We start from the raw sequence: 23,931 nt of genomic DNA, 5'->3' as shown, positions 1-23,931 counted from the left end.
AATCTTCTCGCACTTCTATTAGGTTGGATAATTTATTTGAAGATTTAAGATTTTGCTCCATATTTGTTCCTATTTGTGGCTGAGGGGTTGAGTGCTATGATTGAGAGAAGCATGTCTGCGGGCCGTTTGCATGGGGTTTCGGTGGTTAGGGGAGCACCTTCCATCTCTCATCTCCTTTTTGCAGATGACTCCTTCCTCTTTTTACGGGCTAATGAGGAGGAAAGCATTCAAATGAGGTATGTGCTTGACACTTATGTCAGGGCTTCTGGTCAGCATATAAATTATGATAAATCTGCTGCATGTTTTAGTGTAAATGTCCCACAGAATAGAAGAAATGAGATTGTTGATATACTGGGAGTGGATGAGGGTGAAACGAGTGGGAAGTACTTGGGTTTGCCATCCCTAGTGAGGAGGAGGAAGAAGGTTATTCTGGGGTTCCTGAAGGATCGTATACTCACCAGGGTCCGTTCTTGGAATGCCAAGTTCTTGTCTAGAGCTGGGAGAGATGTACTATTGAAGAATATTCTGCAGGCAATGCCAGCATATGCTATGATGGTGTTTTTGCTCCCCTTGGGCCTATGTCGGGAAGTAGAGGTAATTTTGAATCAATACTGGTGGACTGGCAGTGTGGGAAATGGCCGTGGGATCATATGGCGTTCATGGGAGGGTCTGTCAAGGCCTAAAACATGTGGTGGAATGGGCTTTCGTCGTCTACATGAGATGAATAAGGCTTTACTAGGAAAGCAGGCGTGGAGGTTAGTTTCCAATCCCACAAGCCTAGTGGCCCGTGTGTTTAAAGCTCGGTATTACCCTGACTGTGACTTTTTTTATGCCAGGGAGGGTAGCAACCCATCCTACATTTGGCGGGGTATGCTGGAGGTAAAAGGCTGTTTGAAGGAGGACTGTAGAAGGGTCATAGGCGATGGCAAAGAAACTATTATTGGCAGGGATCCTTGGCTACCAGTGGATGGTAATCCGTTTGTGGAAACGGAGTTGCATCAGACAGTTTATGAGGCATCGGTGGCCTCCCTGATAGATTTGCATGGTAAAGGTTGGGATGTGGATTGTGTAAAGGATATTTTTAATGCCCATGATGCTAATATAATTTTGAATATTCCTGTCAGTATCCGGAGGCCTCATGATCAGTGGTTTTGGCAATGGGAGCAGAAGGATGCGTATTCGGCCAAATCATGTTATAAGCAGCTTACAAGGTTGGCTGCAAGTGACCGCTCATGGGCAAGTATTTGGAACCTGCAGGTCCCGCCTAAGGTGAAGAATTTTTGTTGGCAGTTAGCGTTCCTCTATCTTCCCACACGTGATATTTTGTTAACTAAGAATGTTGCATGCTTGGTGGATTGCCATATGTGCAGGCAGGTACAGGAGTCGGCCATGCATCTTTTTGTTCAGTGTGGGGAGGCAGTTCGGTTTTGGAACATGTTGGGGATGCCGCATGTGTGCAGCTTTGATGGTAATCATCTAGGTGACTGGTTCTTTTGGGCTTTGGGCACATTAGATTTAATTGCTAAGCCTAGTTTTGTGATGGCTTGTTGGGGTGTGTGGTGCAGTAGGAATGAGAGTGTGTGGAAGGGTACTGGTTTTGATTTATCTACTATGGTGCGTAGGACTATGGCGTTTCTGGAATGTTGGAGATATGCTAATGAAAAACTACCAGTTGGTGCTGGCCACATAGACACACATGCCGTGACTTCTTGGGTAAGACCAGTGCATGGGAGGCTCAAACTTAATACTGATGCTACGTTAAGGGAGGAGGATAATCCTATGGGGTTCGGATGGGTCTTGCGGGATGATGGTGGTAATTTCCTTGCTGCAAAGAATGTCAGAGTACCCGGGTTGTATACGGTTAGGGGAGCAGATGTGCTCTCTATTCGGGAGGCGTTGAGTTGGCTAAAGGGCACTGGTTTGGGTGCTGTAGATGTGGAAACAGATTGTAAGATTGTTTTTAATGCTATTACTTCGGATTCTTTTATTTCTGTTTTTGGCTATTTAGTAGATGATGTAAAGAGCTTGGCATCTGAGATTGAGGATGTGCAGTTCTGTCATGTTAAGCGATTTGCGAATTGTGCTGCCCACACTGTTGCTAGGGAGGCCTTTTCTGTGTCAGGTTACGGTGAGTGGTTAGATGAACCACCTGCCTTTCTTGTTGACATTCTTGATTCCGATTTAATGAATTAATCTTTCTCTTTCAAAAAGATTGCTCCATACCAAAGTCAAAGATTATTGACTCCTTAACTTTTGGTTAATGATAAATAAGGATTGGTGAGCTTATTATGCTACTTGTGATTAGTAGGGACGAGGTTATGTGAATTAATTCCGCAAAATTGAGAATTTGATCATTAACCAAAAAATTAAATAAAACCGAAAGGGACGACCGTGTAGGCGTGTACAGCTTGTCCCACATATTTTATTACACGAGTCAGATACGTACACTCTCTTTAGAGATTTATTTATATCGTCACCGGTCTTTCTCCGCGTGTATCGATCATAGCTACCAACCCCCCTTCCTTCATTCCTTCAGTAAGTGTCCTCTCTGCTCTCCCTCACTCCCATTGCTTCATTTTCTGCTATCTTGATTGATTGTGTTAATAAATAACTATATTGATTGTGAAAATCATGTTAGAAATTGATTAATTTGTTTTCTCCGATAACACAAATAGTACTAGTTATCAACCTCCTTTCTGGGTAGGTAAAGAGTTGGACTTCTTTTTCTTTTTTGTGGATCGTTGTGCTTCAAGATAATACAGTATATTTTTTTGATAATTGGCATTTAAGATAATAGATTTGCTTGGGTAAGGATTTGAACCTTTTATGAATTATTGCGATGAAAATTTGAGCTCAAACCTGACTAGTTGTTAGTATGCAGATTCCCCCAGCTTGTTTTGTTTTTTTGCAGTTTTATCTAGGGATCTTATGAATGAACAATCACTTGGATAGTGTGCAGTGATTGTGTAAAATAATTTTGTGCTAATAACGATGATAGTATATTAGTTGTTATACTTTAGAAAGGAATTGGGAGAGTTTAGATGAGAGGACAAAGGAGGCTTAGGGATAATCAACCATTCAACCCAATCATCTGACATAGAAATGAATTTGGAAAATTTTAGGAAGCCATTCTAGGACACACGCAAATGATGAAGTCCAAAAAGAAACAAAAATTAGGAAAAAAGAGTGACTTGCGCTTTGTTGATTACTACTCCACTTTAGATGTACCGACTTAAATCTCTGTGTTTGATCTATTTGCTTGTTCAGTACAGAAAAACCGAAGAGAATGGCGGGTGTGAACCTGACAATGACGGCTTGCACTGTGTGCCTGATGCTAACCTTGCATTTCACGATACGCCTTGTATCACAACATCTTTCAGCATGGAAGAAACCAAAGGAGCAAAAAGCAATACTTATCATCATATTTATGGCTCCCTTGTATGCTGTTGTTTCCTATGTTGGTTTAGTGGATTTTCTCGGGAGCAACACTTTTTTCACATTTCTGGAGTCTGTCAAAGAATGTTATGAAGCTCTTGTAAGTCTTTGTAGCTAACATATTTACATTTTAAATGCCTATGATGTGTTCGATCATTTCACTGTTTCTTCTTGAAAGTGGAATTTGTGACTCCATACTTGTTAGTGACTATTGTTTTATGAAATGCAGGTTATGGCTAAGTTTTTAGGCTTGATGTACACATACCTAAATATATCCTTAAGCAAAAACATAGTACCAGATGAGATTAAAGGAAGAGAGATTCACCACTCGTTTCCGATGACTCTCTTTCAGGTAGAGTGTTTCCTTCAAAATCTGCATTGTCTATCATTGTCTTATCAAGCAGGACAGTTGCCATTTTTTTTACGTGGAAGGTAAAATAATCAATCTTTATTGTTTGGCAGTCATGGTCAAACTAAGAACTGAAGAAGCATGCCATTTGTTATACTACGCTAAATATATTATTTATATGTGCGATACTATGTTTGATACTATAAAGTACTACGTATTTGACAATAGATGAATCTTCATGCACTTCAGTCACTACTCAACCTTAGTGAAGTTTTGGAACCTGCATCTCATGGTTCATAGCTGAATTGAAGCATGTACAACATCTCAACTAAAAGCCTAAGTTATAGTTGGACTGCACATTTATGTTTATATATTATATGCTCAATACGCCCCCTCACTTGTGTGAGACGATTATTTTGATGGGCTTCAAGCAACACGTGGACCATAGTGGGGTTGACTCTAATACTAAATTGAAGCATGTGTTTCATCTCAACTAAAAGTTTAAGTTGATAGTTGAACGGCACATTTATGTTTATATATTATATGCTCAAGAAGGTGTATACCTTACATACTGTCTTCATGATCTGCAGCCTCACACTGCCCGTTTAAACCACCACACATTGAAGCTTCTCAAGGACTGGACATGGCAATTTGTTTTGATCCGCCCTGTATGCTCTGTGTTAATGATAGCTCTACAACTTCTTGGAATGTATCCCACTTGGGTTAGCTGGACATTCACCATTATCCTAAACATTTCGGTTTCGCTAGCTTTATACTCACTTGTAGTATTCTACCATGTGTTTGCAAAAGAGTTGGCACCACACAAGCCACTTGCCAAGTTTTTGTGTGTGAAAGGAATTGTCTTCTTCTGTTTCTGGCAGGTAATTAATTCTCTCTCTCTCTCTTTCCCATCTAGAGTTGTGCACTGTTTCTAATCATCTTTCAAGAAGTAAAATCTCCACATCAGAGTAGACTGCACTTTCTTTTCACAAGAGTAAGCCTAGAGTGGCCATCTTTCCCAACTAGTTTGATAGAATTTCCCGGCTGATTTCAAGTGCCATGAATTTCACGACTGATATCCATTGCACGTGTTCTTATTTTTGGGGGTAACCGCAACCAAGATGGCTAAGGATACAAACTTGTAATCACAAGGTCACAAGTTTGAATCCCAGCATTCTTAGTTTGAGTTGGTCAGCTATGGAAAATCTAGATTGGTTTATGTCCTCGTGATCCTTTTCCAACTAGGGTCACAAGACAGTTTATATCAGTACAAGCAATTCATGCTCTCTGGATCTGTTAATGCCACAAACTGCTACTTGAATCTCGATATTTATCATTGACATACTGCGTTTTCAATATTGTTCTCGTTTTTCCAGGGAATTGCGCTCGAGATTCTTGTTGCCCTCGGGATAATAAAATCCCATCATGTCTGGTTCGATGTGGAGCACATTCAAGAAGCTCTTCAGAATATGTTAGTGATGGTGGAGATGGTCTTCTTCGCCATCGTTCAGCAGCATGCGTACACTGCAGAGCCTTACCGCAAAGAGAACAAGAAGGACTAATTCCAAAGTTGGCGTGTATTTGTAATTTGTATTATCATATAAGAGTTGCTTGTCTAGTATTAGCCCCTGCAGATTCTGCTCTGGTTATTGTATTAGATAATTTATGATCATGAGTATAGATTTTGAATTCATGTTATGGAATGTGACTTAACGTAGTCTATTTATTTTGTGGTAGATTATAAATTGGTAAACCAGCTCATAATTGCCACACCCCTATAGCATAGACAAATTGGATTTGAAGAGAAGCTTTTATTTGATAATCAAAGTGTTTGCATTGTACTAATTCTAGAAGAAAAGCAGAACAAAACATGTCTGCCCATTCAAGAGTAAATGTACAAATTTAAGAACCAAAAAGAGCAAGGTGGAAAGGAAGATAGGTGAGAGGAGATAACAGATGAACAAATTGTCTTGAAGCTTTGACCAGAGCTTGACATCATTTTTCTTATCACATCAAGAAAAGGAACTACCATAAAGTGTAGTGAAATTTATTCCAGATCGACTTGAACTAACCCGAACTCAATGAGATCCTTCACTCACTGACTTTCTGCAATGCGATGAGGAAGCAAATTAGCACCCAGAACCAAAAATTAATGCAGTATATCAGAGTGCTATACTGCTATTGCACATTGATGAGGTGAAAATGCTTTTCTTTTTCAAATTTATTTAGAATCAAATAAAAAGACAAGTTTCCTTTCAAAAAAAAATAAAAAGACAAGGATTTGTGGAAAAAGCCCCCTATTAAGCAGAAAGATGCTAGCAGGTGATGCATGAGCAACTTATAAGATGATCAAAACTATGCTGGAACAATTAGGAATTATAAACTTTAACTACATGCTCTAGATTCACAGCTAAGTCATGGTCATAGACTTATTTTAACAAATATAATTTCTATTTGTCTTAGTTGACACCAAGAATCATGTACCTCTTCCTTCTTGTCTTTCTTGCCTCCTGTGAATAACTTATATCCTCCGTAGAAGACCAACCCCCAACCAGAAAGGGAAATGAGCACAAACTACAAGAGAACAAAATACAAATCAACCTTACAGGTTATGATTTACAACTGCTGCAGGCATGCATTTATTCAAAACTCAAATTCTCAAGTTAGCAAATTGATATAATGATAATAGGAACCAAATGCACAGTATGATATAATTAACCAAGCCATGAAAAGAATGAACTACTAGCAACCTATAAGCAGCTCAAATTGTATCTGAAGTCAGAAACACTCACATGCTCTTCTTTCCATATTGAAGGGCTCATTGGGTCCTCCCAGAAGTTCACCTTTGGTGGTCCATGATGGTCTGCATAAAAAAGTAACAGGAATTAGATGAAGATTTTGTTTCTTCACTTTAGCTAAAACCTCTAGCATACAGTAAAATCTCTTGGAATCAAATTCTTCTCAGTCAACCGCATAGTGTGAAAAGGTAAGAGTACACACCTAATCAGTTACATTGTTTGATCAGAGTTTAATATTAAATTAGTCAATCACAAGAGTATCAGTTCCTTCAGAAAATCGTTATAATAAAGAACAAATGATTCCCAGGTAGATTATAAATTCGACAAGTTTTCTGCAACAATAGATCCCCAGGTAGATCAAAACTTCGACAAATTTTCTGCAACAATTGACCCTCAGGTAGGTTAAAACTTTGACAAATTTTTGTCAAAAATTTACACAATTTGTACATAGTTTTAGCTTTCATAACACAATAATAACAGATGATGCAATGTAGAAACTATACTTGTAGTTCCAGTATAACCTATAAGAAAACTATTTTCAAATTTCTACCTTCAAAAATGGTTTCAATAAAGAGCAGCTTATTTTCTTGAACTTCAAATTGAAAAGGCAAAAACTCCTATGAAACTGTCTCATGGATCCTTATCCGTGAGACGGATCAGGTTTTCCATAAGTATTACGCTTTCCCTCATAAGTATTATAGTTCCCTCATAAGTAACTCTCTTCAACTCCTAAATATTACGGAGTACATTTTTCCTCAAAAGTATTACATTTTTCCTAAATAAGTATTACACCTTCCCTTATAAGTAATAATCACTTTACCCATTATTAGGATTACACTTTTCCTTAAAAGTATTACGTGTTCCCTCAAAAGTAATAATCAATTCATTTATCCATTTACACTTTTTCAGTTTTTCTCAATATTAATGTTTGATTTAAAATTATTACATTTTTCCCTCAAAAGTATCACACTTTCCCTCATAAATAACAATCAATTTATGATAAAAATATTACAATTTCCTTCATAACTTCATAGGTATTACATTTCTATCTAAACCTAGTCGTCTCACAGAAAATGATCCATGAGACGGTCTCACAGGAGACTCACCCAATTGAAAAACATACAAACATTTCAGTGACAAAATTAAACAATGGGAAAATTGGTATTTATGTTTCCTAAGTAACACATAAGACATAGGTTCTCCTGCAACTACTAAAGTGCAGGATTTTAGAACATGTACCATGAAAAATGATACATTGATGTATTTATATAAAAGAGATGAAAGAAAATAATATAGTTCCCTACAGAGACATTTGCATACATAAATGTACACGAGCCTAAAATATGCATAGATGTATACAAACATATATATAATTGCATAACGCAGAAAAACATAAATCAGAATTCATTCCAATCGTAATTGTGCATGCACAAATGACAAATATACATAGACTCTAACCAAATTTCATATATTCGGAAGTAGTTACAGGCAGTTAGGTCATTAAATCGGAAATCAGGTTAAATATTCGCATGGAGAAAGGCTAAAAGAGATAGGATATAAGAAAATTACCGCCGCCGCCGGCGAGACCGCGCCGCTGGATGAAGTTGGCGGCTTGGTTCGCAGTAGGGACTGATTTGGGAGCGGAGAATCGAGAGATATTCGCGGCTTGCCGTGCCGCAGCTGTCCACGCCGCCATATGAGTATTTTCAAAGGCCTCTTCCGGTCGTCGGAGAAAAAAAAGAGCAAAGTTAAAGAAATACGAGAGTGAAGAGTTGGAAATGAGTCGGCGAAAATGGTACAAGGGGAGAGAAGAGAATCGGTCGAAAAGACCGTAACGTCCTTCCCGCTTGTTGGGGATCTTCTTGGGCTGGCTCAGTTTGGCAACTAAGGCCTGGCCCAAGTATATGAATAGGGCAAATATTTTGTAGACCTCGTCCAAATATACACAATTTATATACTAAATGTTCACAATTTATCTTTTAAAAATTTACAATTTGTGATGATCATGTATTGTATTCACAAATTCTTAAAATTTAAAAACAATTTATATTCTAAAAGTTCACAATTCCAATACTAAAATTACACAATTTAAGACCAGGATCGACTAGGGATGACAATTTGCCCCGTCCCCGACGGGATCCCGCCCTGAAGGGGACGAGGATGGAAAAAAATTTCGAAAAACGGGGACAGAAATGGAGAATGTATGTAATTCTCCGAATAATTATTATAATTAAAAAAATTATATATGATGAAGATATTAGAAACGACTCAATAATAAGGATCCAGGGTCTGGAAATGCATAATCCGAGCAGCCCAAGAAGAGTTTCAAACCCAGAGACTATCTCCGAGCCCAGAATATTGGGTTTTGAGTCTTTTGACTTAGTCTCGTGACCCACCACGAGTTTAGCCTGAGGGGTTGAGATTTTCTTTGTATAAATTAGTTATATACAATTATTGGAGGATCATGTCTTATTCCTTTGCAAGACATCGCTTACCAAATTCAATATCATTTACACATTCATGTTCCTTTCCTACACTACATTCTTTGTAATCTTCTTTCATCAATCAAGGAAATATTAATTCAATTATATTATCCTTAATATTTTCATTCATTATTATATTTTATGCGAACTTATTGATCCATATGATTTCATACACCGGATTAATTTTCTCCATTAATATATACTCCGTATATAAGTAATGCCAATGTACTGTATTACTGTGACAGTACAGTGGCATTACTTAATATAAATTAAAACCTTAGTTTTTAAAATTAAAAAATACACTAATTTAAGATTTTGACTAGGGTCCGTTTGGAAAGCAAGAAAGTGACTTCTGAAAAATGACTCATTTTCATAAGTCATTTACCTTTTCGATGTTTAACTGCACAATGGAAAACTATCTTTTGGTGTTTGACTCATTTTCTGGAAATGATGTAGAATTGTATAATTACACATTTTATATAAGTAATTATTTTGTTTAAAATATATAAAATTTATAATAATATTATAAATAATAATATTTATTTTTAAAATCAAATAATATTATTTATAAAAAAAACTTTAAAAAAAAAACAAAAAAAAAATGACGGAAACCAGAGAGTTCAAACTCTCTGGTTTCCGTCGTTCTCTCTGGTTTTCAGTAGCCGGAAACCAGAGAGCACTACTTACTCTCTGGTTAGGCCTGCCGGAAACCAGAGAGTCAATTTCTGGTTCTGCCGACTTGGATTTCCAAGTCGGAAACCAAATTGGTTTCCGACTTGGAAATCCAGAATTTGTGTTTCCCTTTGATTTTCCGATGACGAGAAGCGATGTCCAGAAGCGAAGAGACGAAGAAGTGATGTCGAGAAGGAAGAAGCGAAGAAGAAGGTTGAAGCGGAAAATGACTTCCCCAAAAAAAAGGGGAAGTCATTTTCCATAAAAATGACTCTATTTTCCATTGACCCAACATCATTTTTCATTGACTTTAGTGTTTTCCTACTTACCAAACACTCAAAACTCGGAAAATGATTTTCATTTTTCGGGTTTCCGAACACACCCTAAGAGTTAATCGGAGGCGGGAAATTCCCGTCCCCGCCTAATTCCCTGCGAGAACGGGGATGAAGACTGTTTTCAATTTTTCATCAGAGATGGGAACGGGAACAAGAACGAGGTCGGAGTTTCAAGGATGAGAATGGGAAGTATACTTCTCACCCCCACCCATTGCCATTCTAGGATCTACCTTGCAAGGTGGATCCTGATCCATGGTATAACAACTTGCGTTTGGGTGCATCTTGATTAAAAAGTGGTAGTGAATGCCATATGAGGAAGTGATGGAGCTAAGCAAATAGAGAAGACACCTTTATTCTCTGACTAAAAAAACAGGTGAGAATATTTTTTTTTTGGTTGCCCAAAGATATCTCTCCCGCCGATTGCTTAGAAGACTAATCTCACGTCCTTATTGTCAGCACACTAAGTGGTAGGGGACTGGCCAGATAATAGACAAGTGAGAATATTGGTTTTGTAGTTTTCATAATTTGACGTTTGATTCACAAAATGAATTTTGAATAAATAGAAATTTCATTTTATACGAAATAAGAATAGACTTCAAGAATTATGTTCAAATATTCGAGTAGATTAAGTAATAAAAAATAAAATAGGCATCTAAAAAACAAAAGTATCGTCCACACTCCACACACATGACTATATAATACTCCGTAACAATGATTTACTAAACATCGAAATATGTGAATTCTCAAGAATGTTATTCTATTTTAGACTTATTTCACAAACCAAACATGTTGTAATATGTAGAGTGAAGATAATAAGTGTGACACATGACAAATTTGGTTAAGAAGAGTTCTTGAAATAGTGTGGTCCTTAATCAACCTTAGAAAAATATCATAGTCTCCTAAGTTTAACTGCCATTAAGACAAAGTCTCATAGGGTTAAAAACAAATGTAGTAATGGTTTAATTCACATTAACCATTGTTATACCATTTCCATATATATACACCAAAAAACAATTACTTTCCAGAAAATAAAATGGAATCCATAGTGAGTTGGGTTGGGCAACAACACCACAAGTATAGCAACATCATTCAAAACATAACTGCAATACAAAAACAGTGCAAACTTTCAGATACCAGTTTGAGCACATCCAGCAGAAACTACCATCACGGTTAACAACATCACTTTCATATAGTGACGCTCAAGCTCGGTGATGGGTGAGAATTTGATGTTGGCGAACCAATTCAACCATATATTACTCATCTTTCAATGCAGTAAGGCACTCTTCTCAACTTGCGTTTGAGGTTCGATATTCTGCAAGGAATTTAACTCGAATGTTAGAAGACATTATTGAAATGAACAATCATTTAAGAACACATCATCTAGCACAGAGATATAGAGTTTACCACTAGAAAGGCAATAACGGACTAAAAGAAGGCAAGCAAGCGACAGAGAAATGACCAGTATTTGCAAGAAAGAAAGGTAGAACAAGAAGAAAAAATTGCAAGCATTATCATTTTGATATTCACAAAGTTAAGAGACTAGGAAAAGTTATATTCAGCTTTCATGATGCCCAACAATCAAATTTGCGGGACCATTTATGTTGCAGTTATAATCCGGAGCATGGCCTATTCTGCATCCTTGGCCTTGCCCTCAGGCTATGTTAATGGGATATGAAAATGACGCTCAGAACAAGATGATGAATGGTGGTTTTGGACTCATTATGCACATTCTCAATGTCCTAAAATTTATAGGCTACGGATTTAACCATCCACTCTGCTAAGAATAAAGAATTAGGTCCTTAAGTACACTTCAAAGTTCAAAGAACAACTATCTGATAATGAAGGTAATCCCTTCACCACATGGCTAAAACTAATTCAAAATTACCTATGCACAATAAAAGCAAATAGATCCAAATTAATGGTGTAGAGAGGTGGCTTCATGATAATTTAGCATCAGACATAACCAACTATCTAAATGGACCAATCATCAAACAGAGTGCCCCGATACATAAAAGGTGCCCAAAATATCCCTCCTCTCAAACACTTAAGTTAAGAGCAGCTAATAAGATTACTCAATTCATCAAAATACTAGACTCCAAGGGTTTACAATCGTACAAGTGTTCATATATTTCTACCTACATAAAACAAGTAATTTGCCATTTATCCAACATTTGTACTCTACAAAACGTCTTTCAAAACAAAAATAGATGATAAAGTTCAGTTGGCACTTCGGCATGAGTTAAGTCATGTGAAGATATGAGAGGCATTAATCAAATATGTACCCCTTTTAGTAAAAATGGACTTAGAATCTGTGCCAATACTAAATCAATTTGACCATATCAAGTTGAAAGATAAGATGAAAATCTATCTGAGATGGCTAAACATTCAATGAAATAATACCTCTTAAGTTACTAAGACAAAGCCAAAGTGGAAAAAAGAAGATACAAGCACACCCTCGATTGACTAGCAAACCTATTAAATGACTGGAAAAAAAAAAAAAACTGAGGAAAACCACAATTACTTCTTCTGATCACCCAAGAGAGAGCCCAGCAAACAGCAACTCCAACTCCTCGTCCTGTGATGTGGTTCTCTGCAATAGAATTAAGCCAAGTTAACAAACTATCATATTAGATTCCTTATAGACCATAGGATAAGCAAACACGCATACAAATGTTCAGACTCTGTTCGTTTAATAAACGAGCTCTAAAATTTGTTCAATTATGTTCGTTTACATTAATAAACGAAGGTAAACAAACGCGAGCATAAGCACGAGTAGTTTACAGAAAACTCTGTTCACTAACGCCCTTAATAATAGCTAATAAACCACAAAGCAAGACTCTTGGTGATGTGTGTCTCCTCACCAAAGGGATACAAGTATAACCCAGTTTTAAAAAAGAATAGTACCCAGAACAAGTACAGCCCTGTTTGGTAAAACATTGGCCTATAGGGCAATTTTGGCTTATTTGACCACTATTAATTATTTAATTTAATTAAAATATCAATATAAGTGTTGGTTAATTAGCTTTTTGCAACTCCAAAATGCTAAATTCAAAAAGCTACTCTAAGCAACTTTTTCAATTAGCTTTTTGAGAAAAGAAATTATACCAAACAGCTATAAGCTAACAGCTAATTTACCAAACACTTTCTACAACAGCTAATGTTATACCCTCTAATTAACACAATCAGCTAACAACCATTTACCAAACGTTTACCACAATACCTGAATAGACAAAAGTTGGAGGATTTTATTCAAAACCCGCGTTCGATGAGATACATATACGCTCTTCTGAGGGAGTCTGCTCAATCTCGTCATTTCCTCATGAACTGCTGCTTTCTTCTCATCAGCCCCCACTTTCTTGTAATCATCTCTGCCAGCATGGAAGCTAGAAAGACCCTCTTTGGGACGATTAAGGGAATTTCCACCCTCAATTAGCTCAAAATTTTCCATTTTTACACTACACTAAACAATATAGCAGAATAACAAAGAAAAAGATGCAAATTAGTACACAAGAAACACATAATAACGAACAAAAACTACAACAGATGAACAAAATACTGATAATTTTTGCTTAATGATAAAAGCACGACCTATTTTCCAACAATTATAAAGCCTAAAGACTTGTCACTTGTAAAGATATAGGAGGGAACAACTTACAATTGTGAGAGAAAATAGATGGATTTATAAAGAAGAGTTGCAGTCTTGCATAAAAGAGGTGTAATGGAGAATGGGGATGCTCTGAAAGATTGCCTTGGTGTTACGCTAATCGTAAATTGCAACTTGGGATATCTAGAGTTTTGAATTGAAAAATTTGCCCCAAGCTATTGTTAATTCTATTCCGCGCATCGTTATTCTTTGTTTGTGCAAATTTCATTGAAAAATCTAGGGAAAATGGTCAAATAAACCCTCAAACTTTACATATAAAGTCAATTAAGTCCCTAAACATTAGAAATTGTAATTAGACCTATAAACATATCATTTTGATGTATTGAAACCCACCAACCAGTTAATGACCTGTTATTGCAGGTCACAAAAGTTCCGACTACATTTTGATTAATTTCGGCGACATTCCAATCAACTCCGTCTAAAATTTGAAGAAAAAAAAATGAGCAAAAATCACATGCCGGAAAAGGCAACGATTTTGGTGCCTTCTTCGGCGGTTCTCACTGGAGAAGCCGGCGACCCAGGGGTTGCCTTCTCACCATAAGGCGACACGTGAGAACCGCCAGAGAAGGCACCAAAATGGTTGCCTTCTCCGACATGTGATCTTTTGGTCACCTTCTCTACTTCTCCAGTGAGAATTGTCATGGTTACCTTCTCCGGCATGTGACCTTTCGGTCACTTTTTACTTAAAAGGTTGTTGTCTATTTTAATTACCAAATTAGTATTCAATAGACAATAATTGATGATTTAATTTGTCAAACTTGATAATCGAGTACTAATTTGGTAATTAAAATATAGTCAAGAGATCAAAATAGTCATTAATTCTTAAATAAATTATACCGAAAAAGTATTGGTAAGAATGAATTTGTAATTTTCGTGTACAAGAATTATGTTACATTGACTTGATTATCATTTTCGAAGCATATAATAACTATTTTCTATAGTATATATGGGCAGATACTACATTGTAATAGATTCAATATTATTCACAAAAAAATTGATTTGATTAATTAAAAATTTAGGGATTTCGATTTAGTTGGTTGTACAATTTAGAGGTGGTTTGGTTTAATGAATATTAGTTTATCTAAAGAATATTTTGTAATGGTTTTCAAAAAAAGAGAATATTTTGTAATTGAGGAAATACATACCATCATTACCATGTTTATATGGTTCAACCCTAAACTGATCCTCCTAAATTATAATCATAGAAAAAAGTGATCAACAATTATAAATAAAAGTCAACGTTTTAAACTCATTCTCATAATAAACAATCTAAATCATCTAAAAATATCAATTAAGGTATAAATCTATCCAAATTAAATTTTAAACTTCCATCGAAATAGGCAAGACAATGACAAAATCAGGCTGTTGGTGCGATATAATGTTGAATAATCTGGGTAAAAATTTGATTATTTTGTTAATATCTAATTCTTTTATTAATTTAGCAAGGCAAACACATAGAATAAAGGAAAGCAAAAAGGGTGTTGTGCTATGCTCTAAGCGATCTGTGCACTATAGAATACCGTCAGAATCATGAGCACACTTCTATATTGCACTGTGCACACTGATACATTACACTGTGCACACTCTAATATTGCATTATGCACATATTCACATTGAAACACACACATACTGACATACACATAATGCACCACCAGCAACAAGAAAAACAAAGATAAAAAAATTCCAATTGATTCACATACTTGACTAGTACACAAACTAACTCATATGTACTATAGTGTACGCTCACCAAATTTACAATGCACACACACATCACATGAACACAGAACGCACATCATGCCACGACGAGGTGCACACATACAACAAAAATCCAATCACGAACAAAAAAATTACAATTATAAAAGAATCTAAATTTACCATACATTAAACTCCTAAAATCAAGCATAACATCAACGTACGACCATTTCATCATTCAAACATATAACAAAATTACCACAACACCCCTTTGTAAATAAAAATGAAAACAAAATTGAAAAAATCACAGTCGTACACATTGATGTGCATTGTGGCTCCACTGGTGTGCATTTAAGTCCACGGCTGAAAATAATGGGGAAAAAAAAATCAGGGGAAGGGAGCATTAACAATGAAAAAAAAAAATTCATAGTTAAGCAACATAGGTAGAAAATCTACTATTACTAATTTACTGATGAACAAAAAGTGAAATAAACTTTAACCTATTTTTCAAAAATCTATTTATGGTGTTTGACTTAGATTTTTTTAGAGTTAATACTCAAAATTATCCTCGACTATAGTGGTTTTTCTCAATTTCGTCCTAAACAACTTTGGTGACCTAATATAGTCCCAGACTTTTGTGTTTTGCTCAATTTTGTCCCCCGTTTGTTATTCCGTCAAATTGGTGTTAAATAAAGGGACAATTCAATAATATCAATATTGACCTCTCTTTACTTTCAACCTGCAAAGTGAGAAATCCCTCTTTCTTGTACGAATTACACCCATAATTACTTTCAGGCCTACGAATCAAATTTTATATTCGCAGGTTTAGGAGTGATTCTGGGAGTAATTCGTAAAAAAAGAGAGATTTCGCACTTCACATGTCTATGAGTAAAGAGATGCCAATATTAAAATTATTGAATTGTCTATTTATTTATCAACAAATGGACGGAATAACAAATGAGAGACTAAATTGTGCAAAAACACAAAAGTCTTGGACTAAATTGAGTAAAAACACAAAACTCTAGGACTACATTAAATCACCAAAGTTGTTTAGGACAAAATTAAGAAAAACCACTATAGTCGAGGACAATTTTGAGTATTAACTCAATTTTTTTATTTTATTTTTTCACTTTGACCTTATAACTTAAAATGTTCCATTATAGAAAAAATTTCACCAGAGAATAAAAAACCACTAAAACAAAAACAAGTGTTATGGTAGAAAATTTAACTTTAATTTAAAAAGAGAAAATTTCAATTTTGGTCATATGACTATAGGAACTTTGTTAATTTCAGCACTTGACTTTCAAAAGTGTCAATTTAGTACCTTAAATATGTAATTTTTATCAATTTTGATCACTCCGATCAAATTGCTGGCCAAATTTTGTCGGAAAATTTTAACAGTTAAAATAATGAGGGTATTTTAGTCATTTCACATCTCTTCCTTCTTCCCCGGCAAATTCATTTTTTTCGGCGAATCCGTCGCAGCAACACACCTTCCAAAGCATACTTAAACTCATTCGTCCAAGCCGTCGCCGCCGATTTATTAGGGTTCAGATGACCAAAATTCCGGTTGAAAACATTTGGCCGTTTGTGTAAGGGGAGCTTGAGATATCGACGGACCTAGAAATCTCCGAACTGCACTTCTCTTTGTGCTCGTCCATCGCAGCTCCTGCCAAAATTCCGGTTGAAAGCTTTTCCGGCAAAAAAAAAGGCTTGCTCGAAGAAGAAAACGAAATGCTAAAACTAATGTTGGTGCCTATTTATTCTAAAACTTCTCTACATCAATATTATGCTAAAATTGATGTTGAATAAATACTTCTCTTTTTGGATAATGTTGAATAAATACTTCTCTTTTTGGATAATGTTGAAAGCATCGCAGCGCACCTCATCCTCGGATTCGCCGGAAAAGATAAATTCGCCGGAGAAGAAGAAAAGAGATGTGAAATGACTAAAATATCCTCATTATTTTAACTGTTAAAATTTTCCGGCGAAATTTGGCCGGAAAGTTGACTGGAGTGACCAAAATTGATAAAGTTTGCATAGTCAATGTACTAAATTGACACTTTTAAAAGTCAGAAATTAACAAAGCTCCTATAGTCATATGATCAAAATTTGAAATTTTCTCATTTAAAAATGAAAAGTGTCATGTTCTCTTAAATTATATATAAATTGTATTTTTTGAAAGCATAGAAAAGGCTATATTAAATTACTGCAAAAGTGCTAAAACAAAGTCAGGAGGAACAGAGTTTTAGTACAGCGCTGTACTAACCTGAGCAAAGGCTTTTGATGCTAAAGTATGATCAACTAAATTTAACTGTCTAGATACTTATAAAAATAAAGAACACGAAATAAGTAAAGCCATTGCATGCATTAGAACACTCCTCTATCACAACTCCAACATACGATCTAGGCCTGTCAACTGAGCTTGATAAATAGCGATGAAGAACCGAGCAGTCCATGTGCAAAGCTACAGATGCAACTCCACAGTCTCTTAACCACGAAAGAGCCTCATTGCAAGCTAAAGCTTCCGCCGTAAGAGCATTTGCACAGTAGGCCATCCTCCCATTCATTGCTACCATGAAAACACCCTCTGCCGATAGTAGCACAGCTCCGAACGTCGCCGTGCCCGCCGTAAGGGAGTATCCTCATCGAAGTAGCAATGCGGGATTCCCGTAGCTGGCTGCTGCTGATGTCGCTGGTATATAGAAATTGTATATAATAAAGTTTTCTAAAATTTGAAATATATGAGTTTATATTATTTCCTTAATTCATTATTATACTTTTTTAAAAACATATTCTTATTCTTTATAACTTATTTTTCAAATTTATGATAATATAATTGTTTTCTTGCATTACACAGGTAAAACAATAATATATTAATTTTTTTTAACATAAGGATAATTTTGCTTAAGAAGAAATGAAAATATTATATTATTAATGTATTGTACAACTCTACAAATAAGTACAAATATTATTGATACGTATTAATTTAAATTCGATTTTATAAGATTTTTGTTATAATATTACAATTTCACATTATTATTTTAGGATAAAAATGACACACTAATATGTGACTCACAACCTACAATGAGATATGTGGCCTTAGATCAAAGAGGTGCTAACAATAATAATAATCAGAGAACAAAAATGAGAGAGAGAAAAGAGTAAATATCCATAATTAGTCAAAGGTTCAAACCGCGACGACAAGTGCAATTCTTTCATCTTCCAGCTTGCACTTCTCGGCGGGTCATCCAATCCGACGGTCCAAGAGAGGGGACAAAGATCGGACGGTCGGTTCTTTTTCGTTGCGTTTCTTCCTCATCAACCCGCGCAATTCAGAAGTTTGCACTTTTCATTTTCCAATCCACCATGAATCAGAAGGCTAATGTTTCCAAGGAGCTCAATGATAAGCACAGAAAGGTTTCATTTAACGTTCACATTTTGTTTGCTTATGATCAATGCCGTATTTGATGCAAATATATGATTCATATCAATTTCGTGTGGGTTTGCGTTTATCTGAATGCAGAAGAGTTGGTTTCTTTTGACGCTTCATCACCAGAAATGTTGTTAGATTATTCAGTTTTACAACGAAAATTACGAGACATGTTATAAGATCGGATTGAAGCAATGCCAGAATTATGAGAGATTTTATGAACAAATAATTTTCTGCGGTTTCGGATTATTAGGCATTGAAAATTTTTTAAATTAAACGTCAGATTTAAGGAATGTATCAAGCATATCTTCTCGTCTTTGGAGAATTGAAAGATGCATTGATGTCCTGCATGCTGCTATTTGACATTTTGATCATATTCTCAAATATTTATCATCTCTGACTTGTACTACCTGCATTGGATTGAAAATGGTTCCATTAGTGTACTCTATTAGTCAAATACCAGTTATTGAACTTTAGAACTATATTCATGTTGATTGCATGAAATTGAACTAGCTTGTGATCGGAGACTTGATTTTCATGCCTACATTTGCTTATTTGTTGTTTCTTTTAACTCTTTTTTTCCTCTCAAAATACGTGCTGTTGTTTGTTGGCAGATTCTGGAGGGACTGCTTAAATTGCCAGAAAACAGACAATGTGCAGATTGCAAAGCCAAGTGTGTATTTGGAAGATTATTATTATTTTTTTTAACACAATATATTGGCATAACTATCGTGGGAGATTTATATATTAAGGCATCCAAACGCACAAAAATAGAAAAGAGGATTTTGAAATTGAACATGTATTTTATTTTGCTCTATTTCTTATAAAGAGCAAAAGCCTAAGTTCTATGATCAATATTTCTAGAGGTGACAATAACTATAGTCTTTTTGGGTTTAATGCAATAACTGTATGTTTCATGTGTTTTTATTGTTAAATCAGAGGTCCTCGATGGGCAAGTGTGAATCTGGGAATCTTTATATGCATGCAGTGCTCTGGTATCCACAGAAGTCTTGGGGTGCACATAACAAAGGTGATGAACTGATTTGTTAAAAATATGCATATGCAGGTTTGATGTCAAAAGACCTTAAAGGATATTTTTGCCATCCTATTATATTGTAAAGTTTGATCGTCTGATTCTTTTTCCCAAAATTTATCAGGTTAGATCAGCTACACTAGACACATGGCTTCCTGAACAAGTAGCATTTATTCAATGTAAGTTTCAGTGATTGACAAACTGAAACCTTTAGCTTGACATGATACATGAGAGTGCCTATTAATATGATCCAACGTGTTGTTTATATAGCGATGGGAAATGAGAAGGCAAATAGTTACTGGGAAGCAACGCTGCCACCGAACTATGACAGAGTTGGTACTGAGACTTTCATTCGTGCAAAGTATGTTCTTGTTCTTTTCAGACACCATAAAAACCCCTTCAAATGGAATATGTGATCTGATAATCTTGTGTTTTTTTATTGTTACATGAGACATTCTCTTCTATTTATTGTAAAGGTATGAAGATAAGAGGTGGGCTTGTAAGGACAGAAAACCAGAATCACCTTCCAAGATGCGAGAAGTGAAGGCTCCACTATCCAGTGATAGAAGTGGGCATGGATATGCAAGCAACTCTAGGCTTTCATCTTATGAAAGGAAAAATGTTCAAGCTCCCAACAAAAGGCATGATGGCCCTGCTACTATAGTTCGTCTACCCATGCCGCCTAAAGAGCATGTGTGTAAATTTATTTTGCCCCACTGATTGTTTCATGCTCCATATTCGTTATTTCCTGTTTCTATAATGTTGCTTTTCCTTTAAAGTGTAGTATGCATCACTTGCTCTGTGTCTGAAGTGCTTTCCATGTTGGAATTTTCTATTGAACCTTTTGCAGTTACTGTCTCTTAGATGTCACAAACGTCAATGCTTTTGTAGGGTTGTAGTACAGGAAAATGGATTTTAGTGCCTCCTATTAGTTTGCAGTCAGTGTGAACTGTCAAAGACTTTATCTACACATTTCAAATATTTATCAATTTCTAAATTCCAAATGTCTAACAGTTGAATGAATCTTGTATCTATGTTGTTGCCATTTCCTTTGGCAATTATAGTTGGTCATTTCTTCTAAAGCATCCTTTTTCTATCTCTACCCATTCAAACCTATTTAGAATACGACTATGGACCTTACATGCCTTTTTGCAGGTTGCTCCTGTTCAATTGGCACCACAAACAAGCCAGAATGCAGAGCCACTGGCAACCTCGGTATCTGCAAAGCAAGTTGTACAACCTGCCAGTGCTCCTGATTTTTTTGATATGTTTTCTATGGATGGTCCGGGTGAAAATAGCTTAGTGACAGCTACTGTGAATGATGATGGATGGGCAAAGTTTCCATGTAAACTTCAGAACCACTTAAATTCATCTTTATTTTCTATATATACATATATCTGGTTCTGTTTCTTTTCTTTGATTTCTGCTATGTTTCATTTTATATTCTTTTTTGTGTGCATGTTTGTGTGGTAACTTTTTTCCCTTCTCTTTATTGGTGGTGTTGGGGAGGGCTGTTTATTAAAAAAAAAATGAGGTTGTTATTGGGTGATATTGATTGGGAGATTTTATTTCTCTGACTTTCATACTCGACCAAAATTTTTAGCTGCTGGAGAAGCGACACCAACAGAAAAAACTATGATAATAGGATCTGATAATATCAAGCGAAAATCCACTTCTGGATGTGAAGATTTATTCAAGGATTGTACGCCAGTTGCACCCGATTCCTTGGTAGAGAAAACAACTGGGGCAGTGATATCTGATAATATTAAGCCATCACAATCCATTTCTGGCATTGAAGATTTATTCAAGGATTTTACACCTGTTACAAATGGTTCCTTGTCAGAGAAACCCCCGAAAAATGTCAAGAGCGACATTTTGAGCCTTTTTGACCAGGTATAGTGTAGAAAGATGGAGGGGTTTTCTTCCCCTAGTTAAAAGTCCATATTATTGAACTTGTTTGTTTTTTTTGTGAATTGCAGTCGAATATGGTGTCACCATTTCCTATGCATCAACAGTCTGTTCTAATTCCTGGCGGTGCGCAACAAGTGCCAAACAACGCCAATTTACCAAACCAAAGTTCACAGACTTTTTATTCCCCGTTCCCTGGAAATGTGATGCCTGCTGCTACAAAGAACGAGCAAGACAAATATATGCAGGAGGTAAAATGTTTGTCGAGATTTGCACTTGGCTAGGAACTCCATTCATTGGCTAATAATAACATTTTTGCTGTCTTTGCTTTCAACTAGATGGGTAATACAGGGGCAAGAAATTCTGTTGAGAACCATAGTGCTTCTTCAACATCTAGGTATGGCGCATCATCTGCCTTTTCTTGGGTCGAATATACGTTTCTTGAACTGTATCCAGGAGCCCCCCCCTGTATTTCCTCAAAGTATGCATTATTAACAATTTTATATTTTCGATTCGTTTTGTGGTTGCAGTGGCCAAGCTGCGGGGCAAAATTCTTGCACTAACAGTGCAGTGCATTGTGGATCAAGCAAGCAGGAGGCATTCCCACCATCTTCCACTTCTGCAGATTCTGCTAAAGATTATGATCACTTTTCCTTTCTGACACAAAGCATTCTTTCGAAACAACGCTGAAAAGCTCAAAGAAATGTTCTCCATGGTAGTCTACAGATGAATAGCTTTAGAAGGTTCACTCTCCAGGCTTTTAAGGTTTTTCCTGTGAGATTGTGAACTCATTTGTGTCTCATCTCTGTGGACCAATAAGTATTTTAGATCAGATTTCACTTTTTTTTTTCTCCACTTGGATGTTGATTATGAAGATGCCATATTAAGGTAATTGATCAACAGTACATATTATTATATATTTAATATTTAATACTCATAAATGTGTAAATTATACCAAGAGTCTTGTTTTTTTTTTTTGTTTTTTTTTGTTTTTTTTTGTTTGTTTGTTTGTTTTTTTTTTTTTTTTTTGAATATTATCAACTCTATTACAATGTAGTATGTATTCAATATACTTTTTCCATCTTTATTCAATCTTGTGAAATTCCCTCAAAGAGAGCCAGAGAGGTACCAAACCATTTATTGGGTTTGAAGTAATGGAGTATCGTTATATTGATGTCTGCTCTAAATAATCATTAGATCTCATAGTACAATACTTAGTTTGATTAACCGTTCATCCGAATTATCCAAAACCAAATTAACCGAATTAGTATTTTTACCCGTGCGATGTACGGAATGGATTTGTTATAATATATTGAAAATATTTGAATCGATATATAATTATTTAAATTATAACATTAAATACTCCCGTATTATATAGTGCAATTGAAGACATGGTTTGGATCATTTATGTTTGTTGATGTTATCATTGCTTGAATTCGAGCAAGTAATTGCTCTATTAATAGTTAATGTGTAGATGTACGCATGCAGTGTTGTAACTTTAGAGATTTTTATATATCATTGTTTAGGATTTTTATAAATTGGGCAAATGTGCTCGTTGTTATAGTAATCAATTGTTATCCTAAATTCTTAATTCATTTGTATAAATGATATATTTTTGTTTAGATATATAACAATTTTATCATTTTGAAAAAAAAAAAATATAATATCATCGATTGTATTTACACATTATTGAAAACCTCTTTGTAAACAACATTGGTAGTCGCAACACAATCTTGTCCATCCTTGTCTAGAGCTAACACCTTCAGGCTATCAGGATGGGCGACTCGGGAGAAAGCCACATACAATTATCCATGATAAAAGATCATTTTTTTTAGCAATAACCCAATGTGAGTTAGTGTTTGACCTTGACTTTTGTTGATAGTTATGGCATATGCAAGCATCAACTGGAATTGTTTACGCTGGAACTTGAATGGCAATCTCGTATTAAAAGGAGTGAGAGACATTCGGGGGATAAGAACTTTAGTTCCTTCAAGTGTCCCATTAACTATTCTTGCTTCGACAATGTGATCTACCAATCTCGTGATGATGAGTCACGTCCCGTTACAAAGACCAAGAAAGTGATCTATGTTCCGCAATAATATAACATGTGCACCGACCTTTAATGTCAA

At 35.7% G+C, this 23,931-nt stretch overlaps 4 protein-coding genes across 9 annotated transcripts; 2 read left to right on the top strand and 2 right to left on the bottom strand.

Moving 5' to 3' along the window:
• The first annotated feature begins 2,499 nt into the window (after positions 1-2,499).
• LOC109150540 (transmembrane protein 184C-like) lies at positions 2,500-5,506 on the top strand. Its single transcript, XM_019298472.1, has 5 exons — positions 2,500-2,535; positions 3,273-3,535; positions 3,665-3,787; positions 4,375-4,665; positions 5,161-5,506. The coding sequence occupies exons 2-5, from the start codon at positions 3,287-3,289 to the stop codon at positions 5,344-5,346; spliced, it is 849 nt and encodes a 282-aa protein (XP_019154017.1). The 5' UTR covers positions 2,500-2,535; positions 3,273-3,286; the 3' UTR covers positions 5,347-5,506.
• A 69-nt stretch (positions 5,507-5,575) lies between these two features.
• Positions 5,576-8,400, bottom strand: LOC109150541. The gene is made up of 4 exons (XM_019298473.1): positions 8,152-8,400; positions 6,577-6,647; positions 6,269-6,358; positions 5,576-5,890 (listed from the first exon to the last, which is right to left on the bottom strand). Exons 1-4 carry the CDS (start codon positions 8,276-8,278, stop codon positions 5,876-5,878), a joined length of 303 nt encoding a protein of 100 aa, XP_019154018.1. The 5' UTR covers positions 8,279-8,400; the 3' UTR covers positions 5,576-5,875.
• Positions 8,401-11,003: 2,603 nt separating this feature from the next.
• LOC109150542 lies at positions 11,004-13,833 on the bottom strand. Of its 6 annotated transcripts, none has more exons than XR_002049169.1 (4): positions 13,728-13,833; positions 13,293-13,532; positions 12,545-12,662; positions 11,004-11,384 (listed from the first exon to the last, which is right to left on the bottom strand). XR_002049169.1 is itself a non-coding variant. In XM_019298474.1 (3 exons), exons 2-3 carry the CDS (start codon positions 13,518-13,520, stop codon positions 12,603-12,605), a joined length of 288 nt encoding a protein of 95 aa, XP_019154019.1. In that variant the 5' UTR covers positions 13,521-13,532; positions 13,728-13,832; the 3' UTR covers positions 12,383-12,602. The 6 variants fall into 6 exon arrangements, 1 of the variants encoding a protein (XP_019154019.1); XR_002049172.1 differs by having other exon boundaries at positions 12,594-12,662; positions 13,728-13,832; XR_002049171.1 differs by having other exon boundaries at positions 13,293-13,527; positions 13,728-13,828.
• Positions 13,834-18,641: 4,808 nt separating this feature from the next.
• LOC109150538 (probable ADP-ribosylation factor GTPase-activating protein AGD5) lies at positions 18,642-22,780 on the top strand. The gene is made up of 11 exons (XM_019298470.1): positions 18,642-18,848; positions 19,476-19,534; positions 19,801-19,891; positions 20,019-20,073; positions 20,165-20,255; positions 20,371-20,587; positions 21,050-21,239; positions 21,498-21,787; positions 21,874-22,053; positions 22,141-22,199; positions 22,333-22,780. The coding sequence occupies exons 1-11, from the start codon at positions 18,798-18,800 to the stop codon at positions 22,490-22,492; spliced, it is 1,443 nt and encodes a 480-aa protein (XP_019154015.1). The 5' UTR covers positions 18,642-18,797; the 3' UTR covers positions 22,493-22,780.
• The last annotated feature ends 1,151 nt before the right edge of the window (positions 22,781-23,931 follow it).

This window comes from Ipomoea nil, unplaced genomic scaffold, assembly GCF_001879475.1.
Source record: "Ipomoea nil cultivar Tokyo-kokei standard unplaced genomic scaffold, Asagao_1.1 scaffold2279, whole genome shotgun sequence".
NCBI lineage: Eukaryota > Viridiplantae > Streptophyta > Magnoliopsida > Solanales > Convolvulaceae > Ipomoea > Ipomoea nil.
The sequence above is the reverse complement of the archived record's forward strand: the minus strand, read 5'-3'. Positions and strand labels throughout refer to the sequence as shown.

What these genes read in the sequence shown, in the direction of transcription:
- LOC109150540 (XM_019298472.1), top strand. Translation starts at nt 3,287, where the DNA reads ATGGCGGGTGTGAACCTGACAATGACGGCTTGCACTGTGTGCCTGATG. An exon ending in TTCCGATGACTCTCTTTCAG is followed by an intron (nt 3,788 to 4,374) that starts GTAGAGTGTTTC and finishes CATGATCTGCAG; the next exon opens with CCTCACACTGCCCGTTTAAA. An exon ending in TCTTCTTCTGTTTCTGGCAG is followed by an intron (nt 4,666 to 5,160) that starts GTAATTAATTCT and finishes TCGTTTTTCCAG; the next exon opens with GGAATTGCGCTCGAGATTCT.
- LOC109150541 (XM_019298473.1), bottom strand. Translation starts at nt 8,278, where the DNA reads ATGGCGGCGTGGACAGCTGCGGCACGGCAAGCCGCGAATATCTCTCGA. An exon ending in CGGTCTCGCCGGCGGCGGCG is followed by an intron (nt 6,648 to 8,151) that starts GTAATTTTCTTA and finishes TTTTTTATGCAG; the next exon opens with ACCATCATGGACCACCAAAG. An exon ending in CAATATGGAAAGAAGAGCAT is followed by an intron (nt 6,359 to 6,576) that starts GTGAGTGTTTCT and finishes GTTCTCTTGTAG; the next exon opens with TTTGTGCTCATTTCCCTTTC.
- LOC109150538 (XM_019298470.1), top strand. Translation starts at nt 18,798, where the DNA reads ATGAATCAGAAGGCTAATGTTTCCAAGGAGCTCAATGATAAGCACAGA. An exon ending in TCAATGATAAGCACAGAAAG is followed by an intron (nt 18,849 to 19,475) that starts GTTTCATTTAAC and finishes GTTTGTTGGCAG; the next exon opens with ATTCTGGAGGGACTGCTTAA. An exon ending in TTTTGAGCCTTTTTGACCAG is followed by an intron (nt 21,788 to 21,873) that starts GTATAGTGTAGA and finishes TGTGAATTGCAG; the next exon opens with TCGAATATGGTGTCACCATT.
- LOC109150542 (XM_019298474.1), bottom strand. Translation starts at nt 13,520, where the DNA reads ATGGAAAATTTTGAGCTAATTGAGGGTGGAAATTCCCTTAATCGTCCC. An exon ending in TCCAACTTTTGTCTATTCAG is followed by an intron (nt 12,663 to 13,292) that starts GTATTGTGGTAA and finishes ATTCTATTGCAG; the next exon opens with AGAACCACATCACAGGACGA.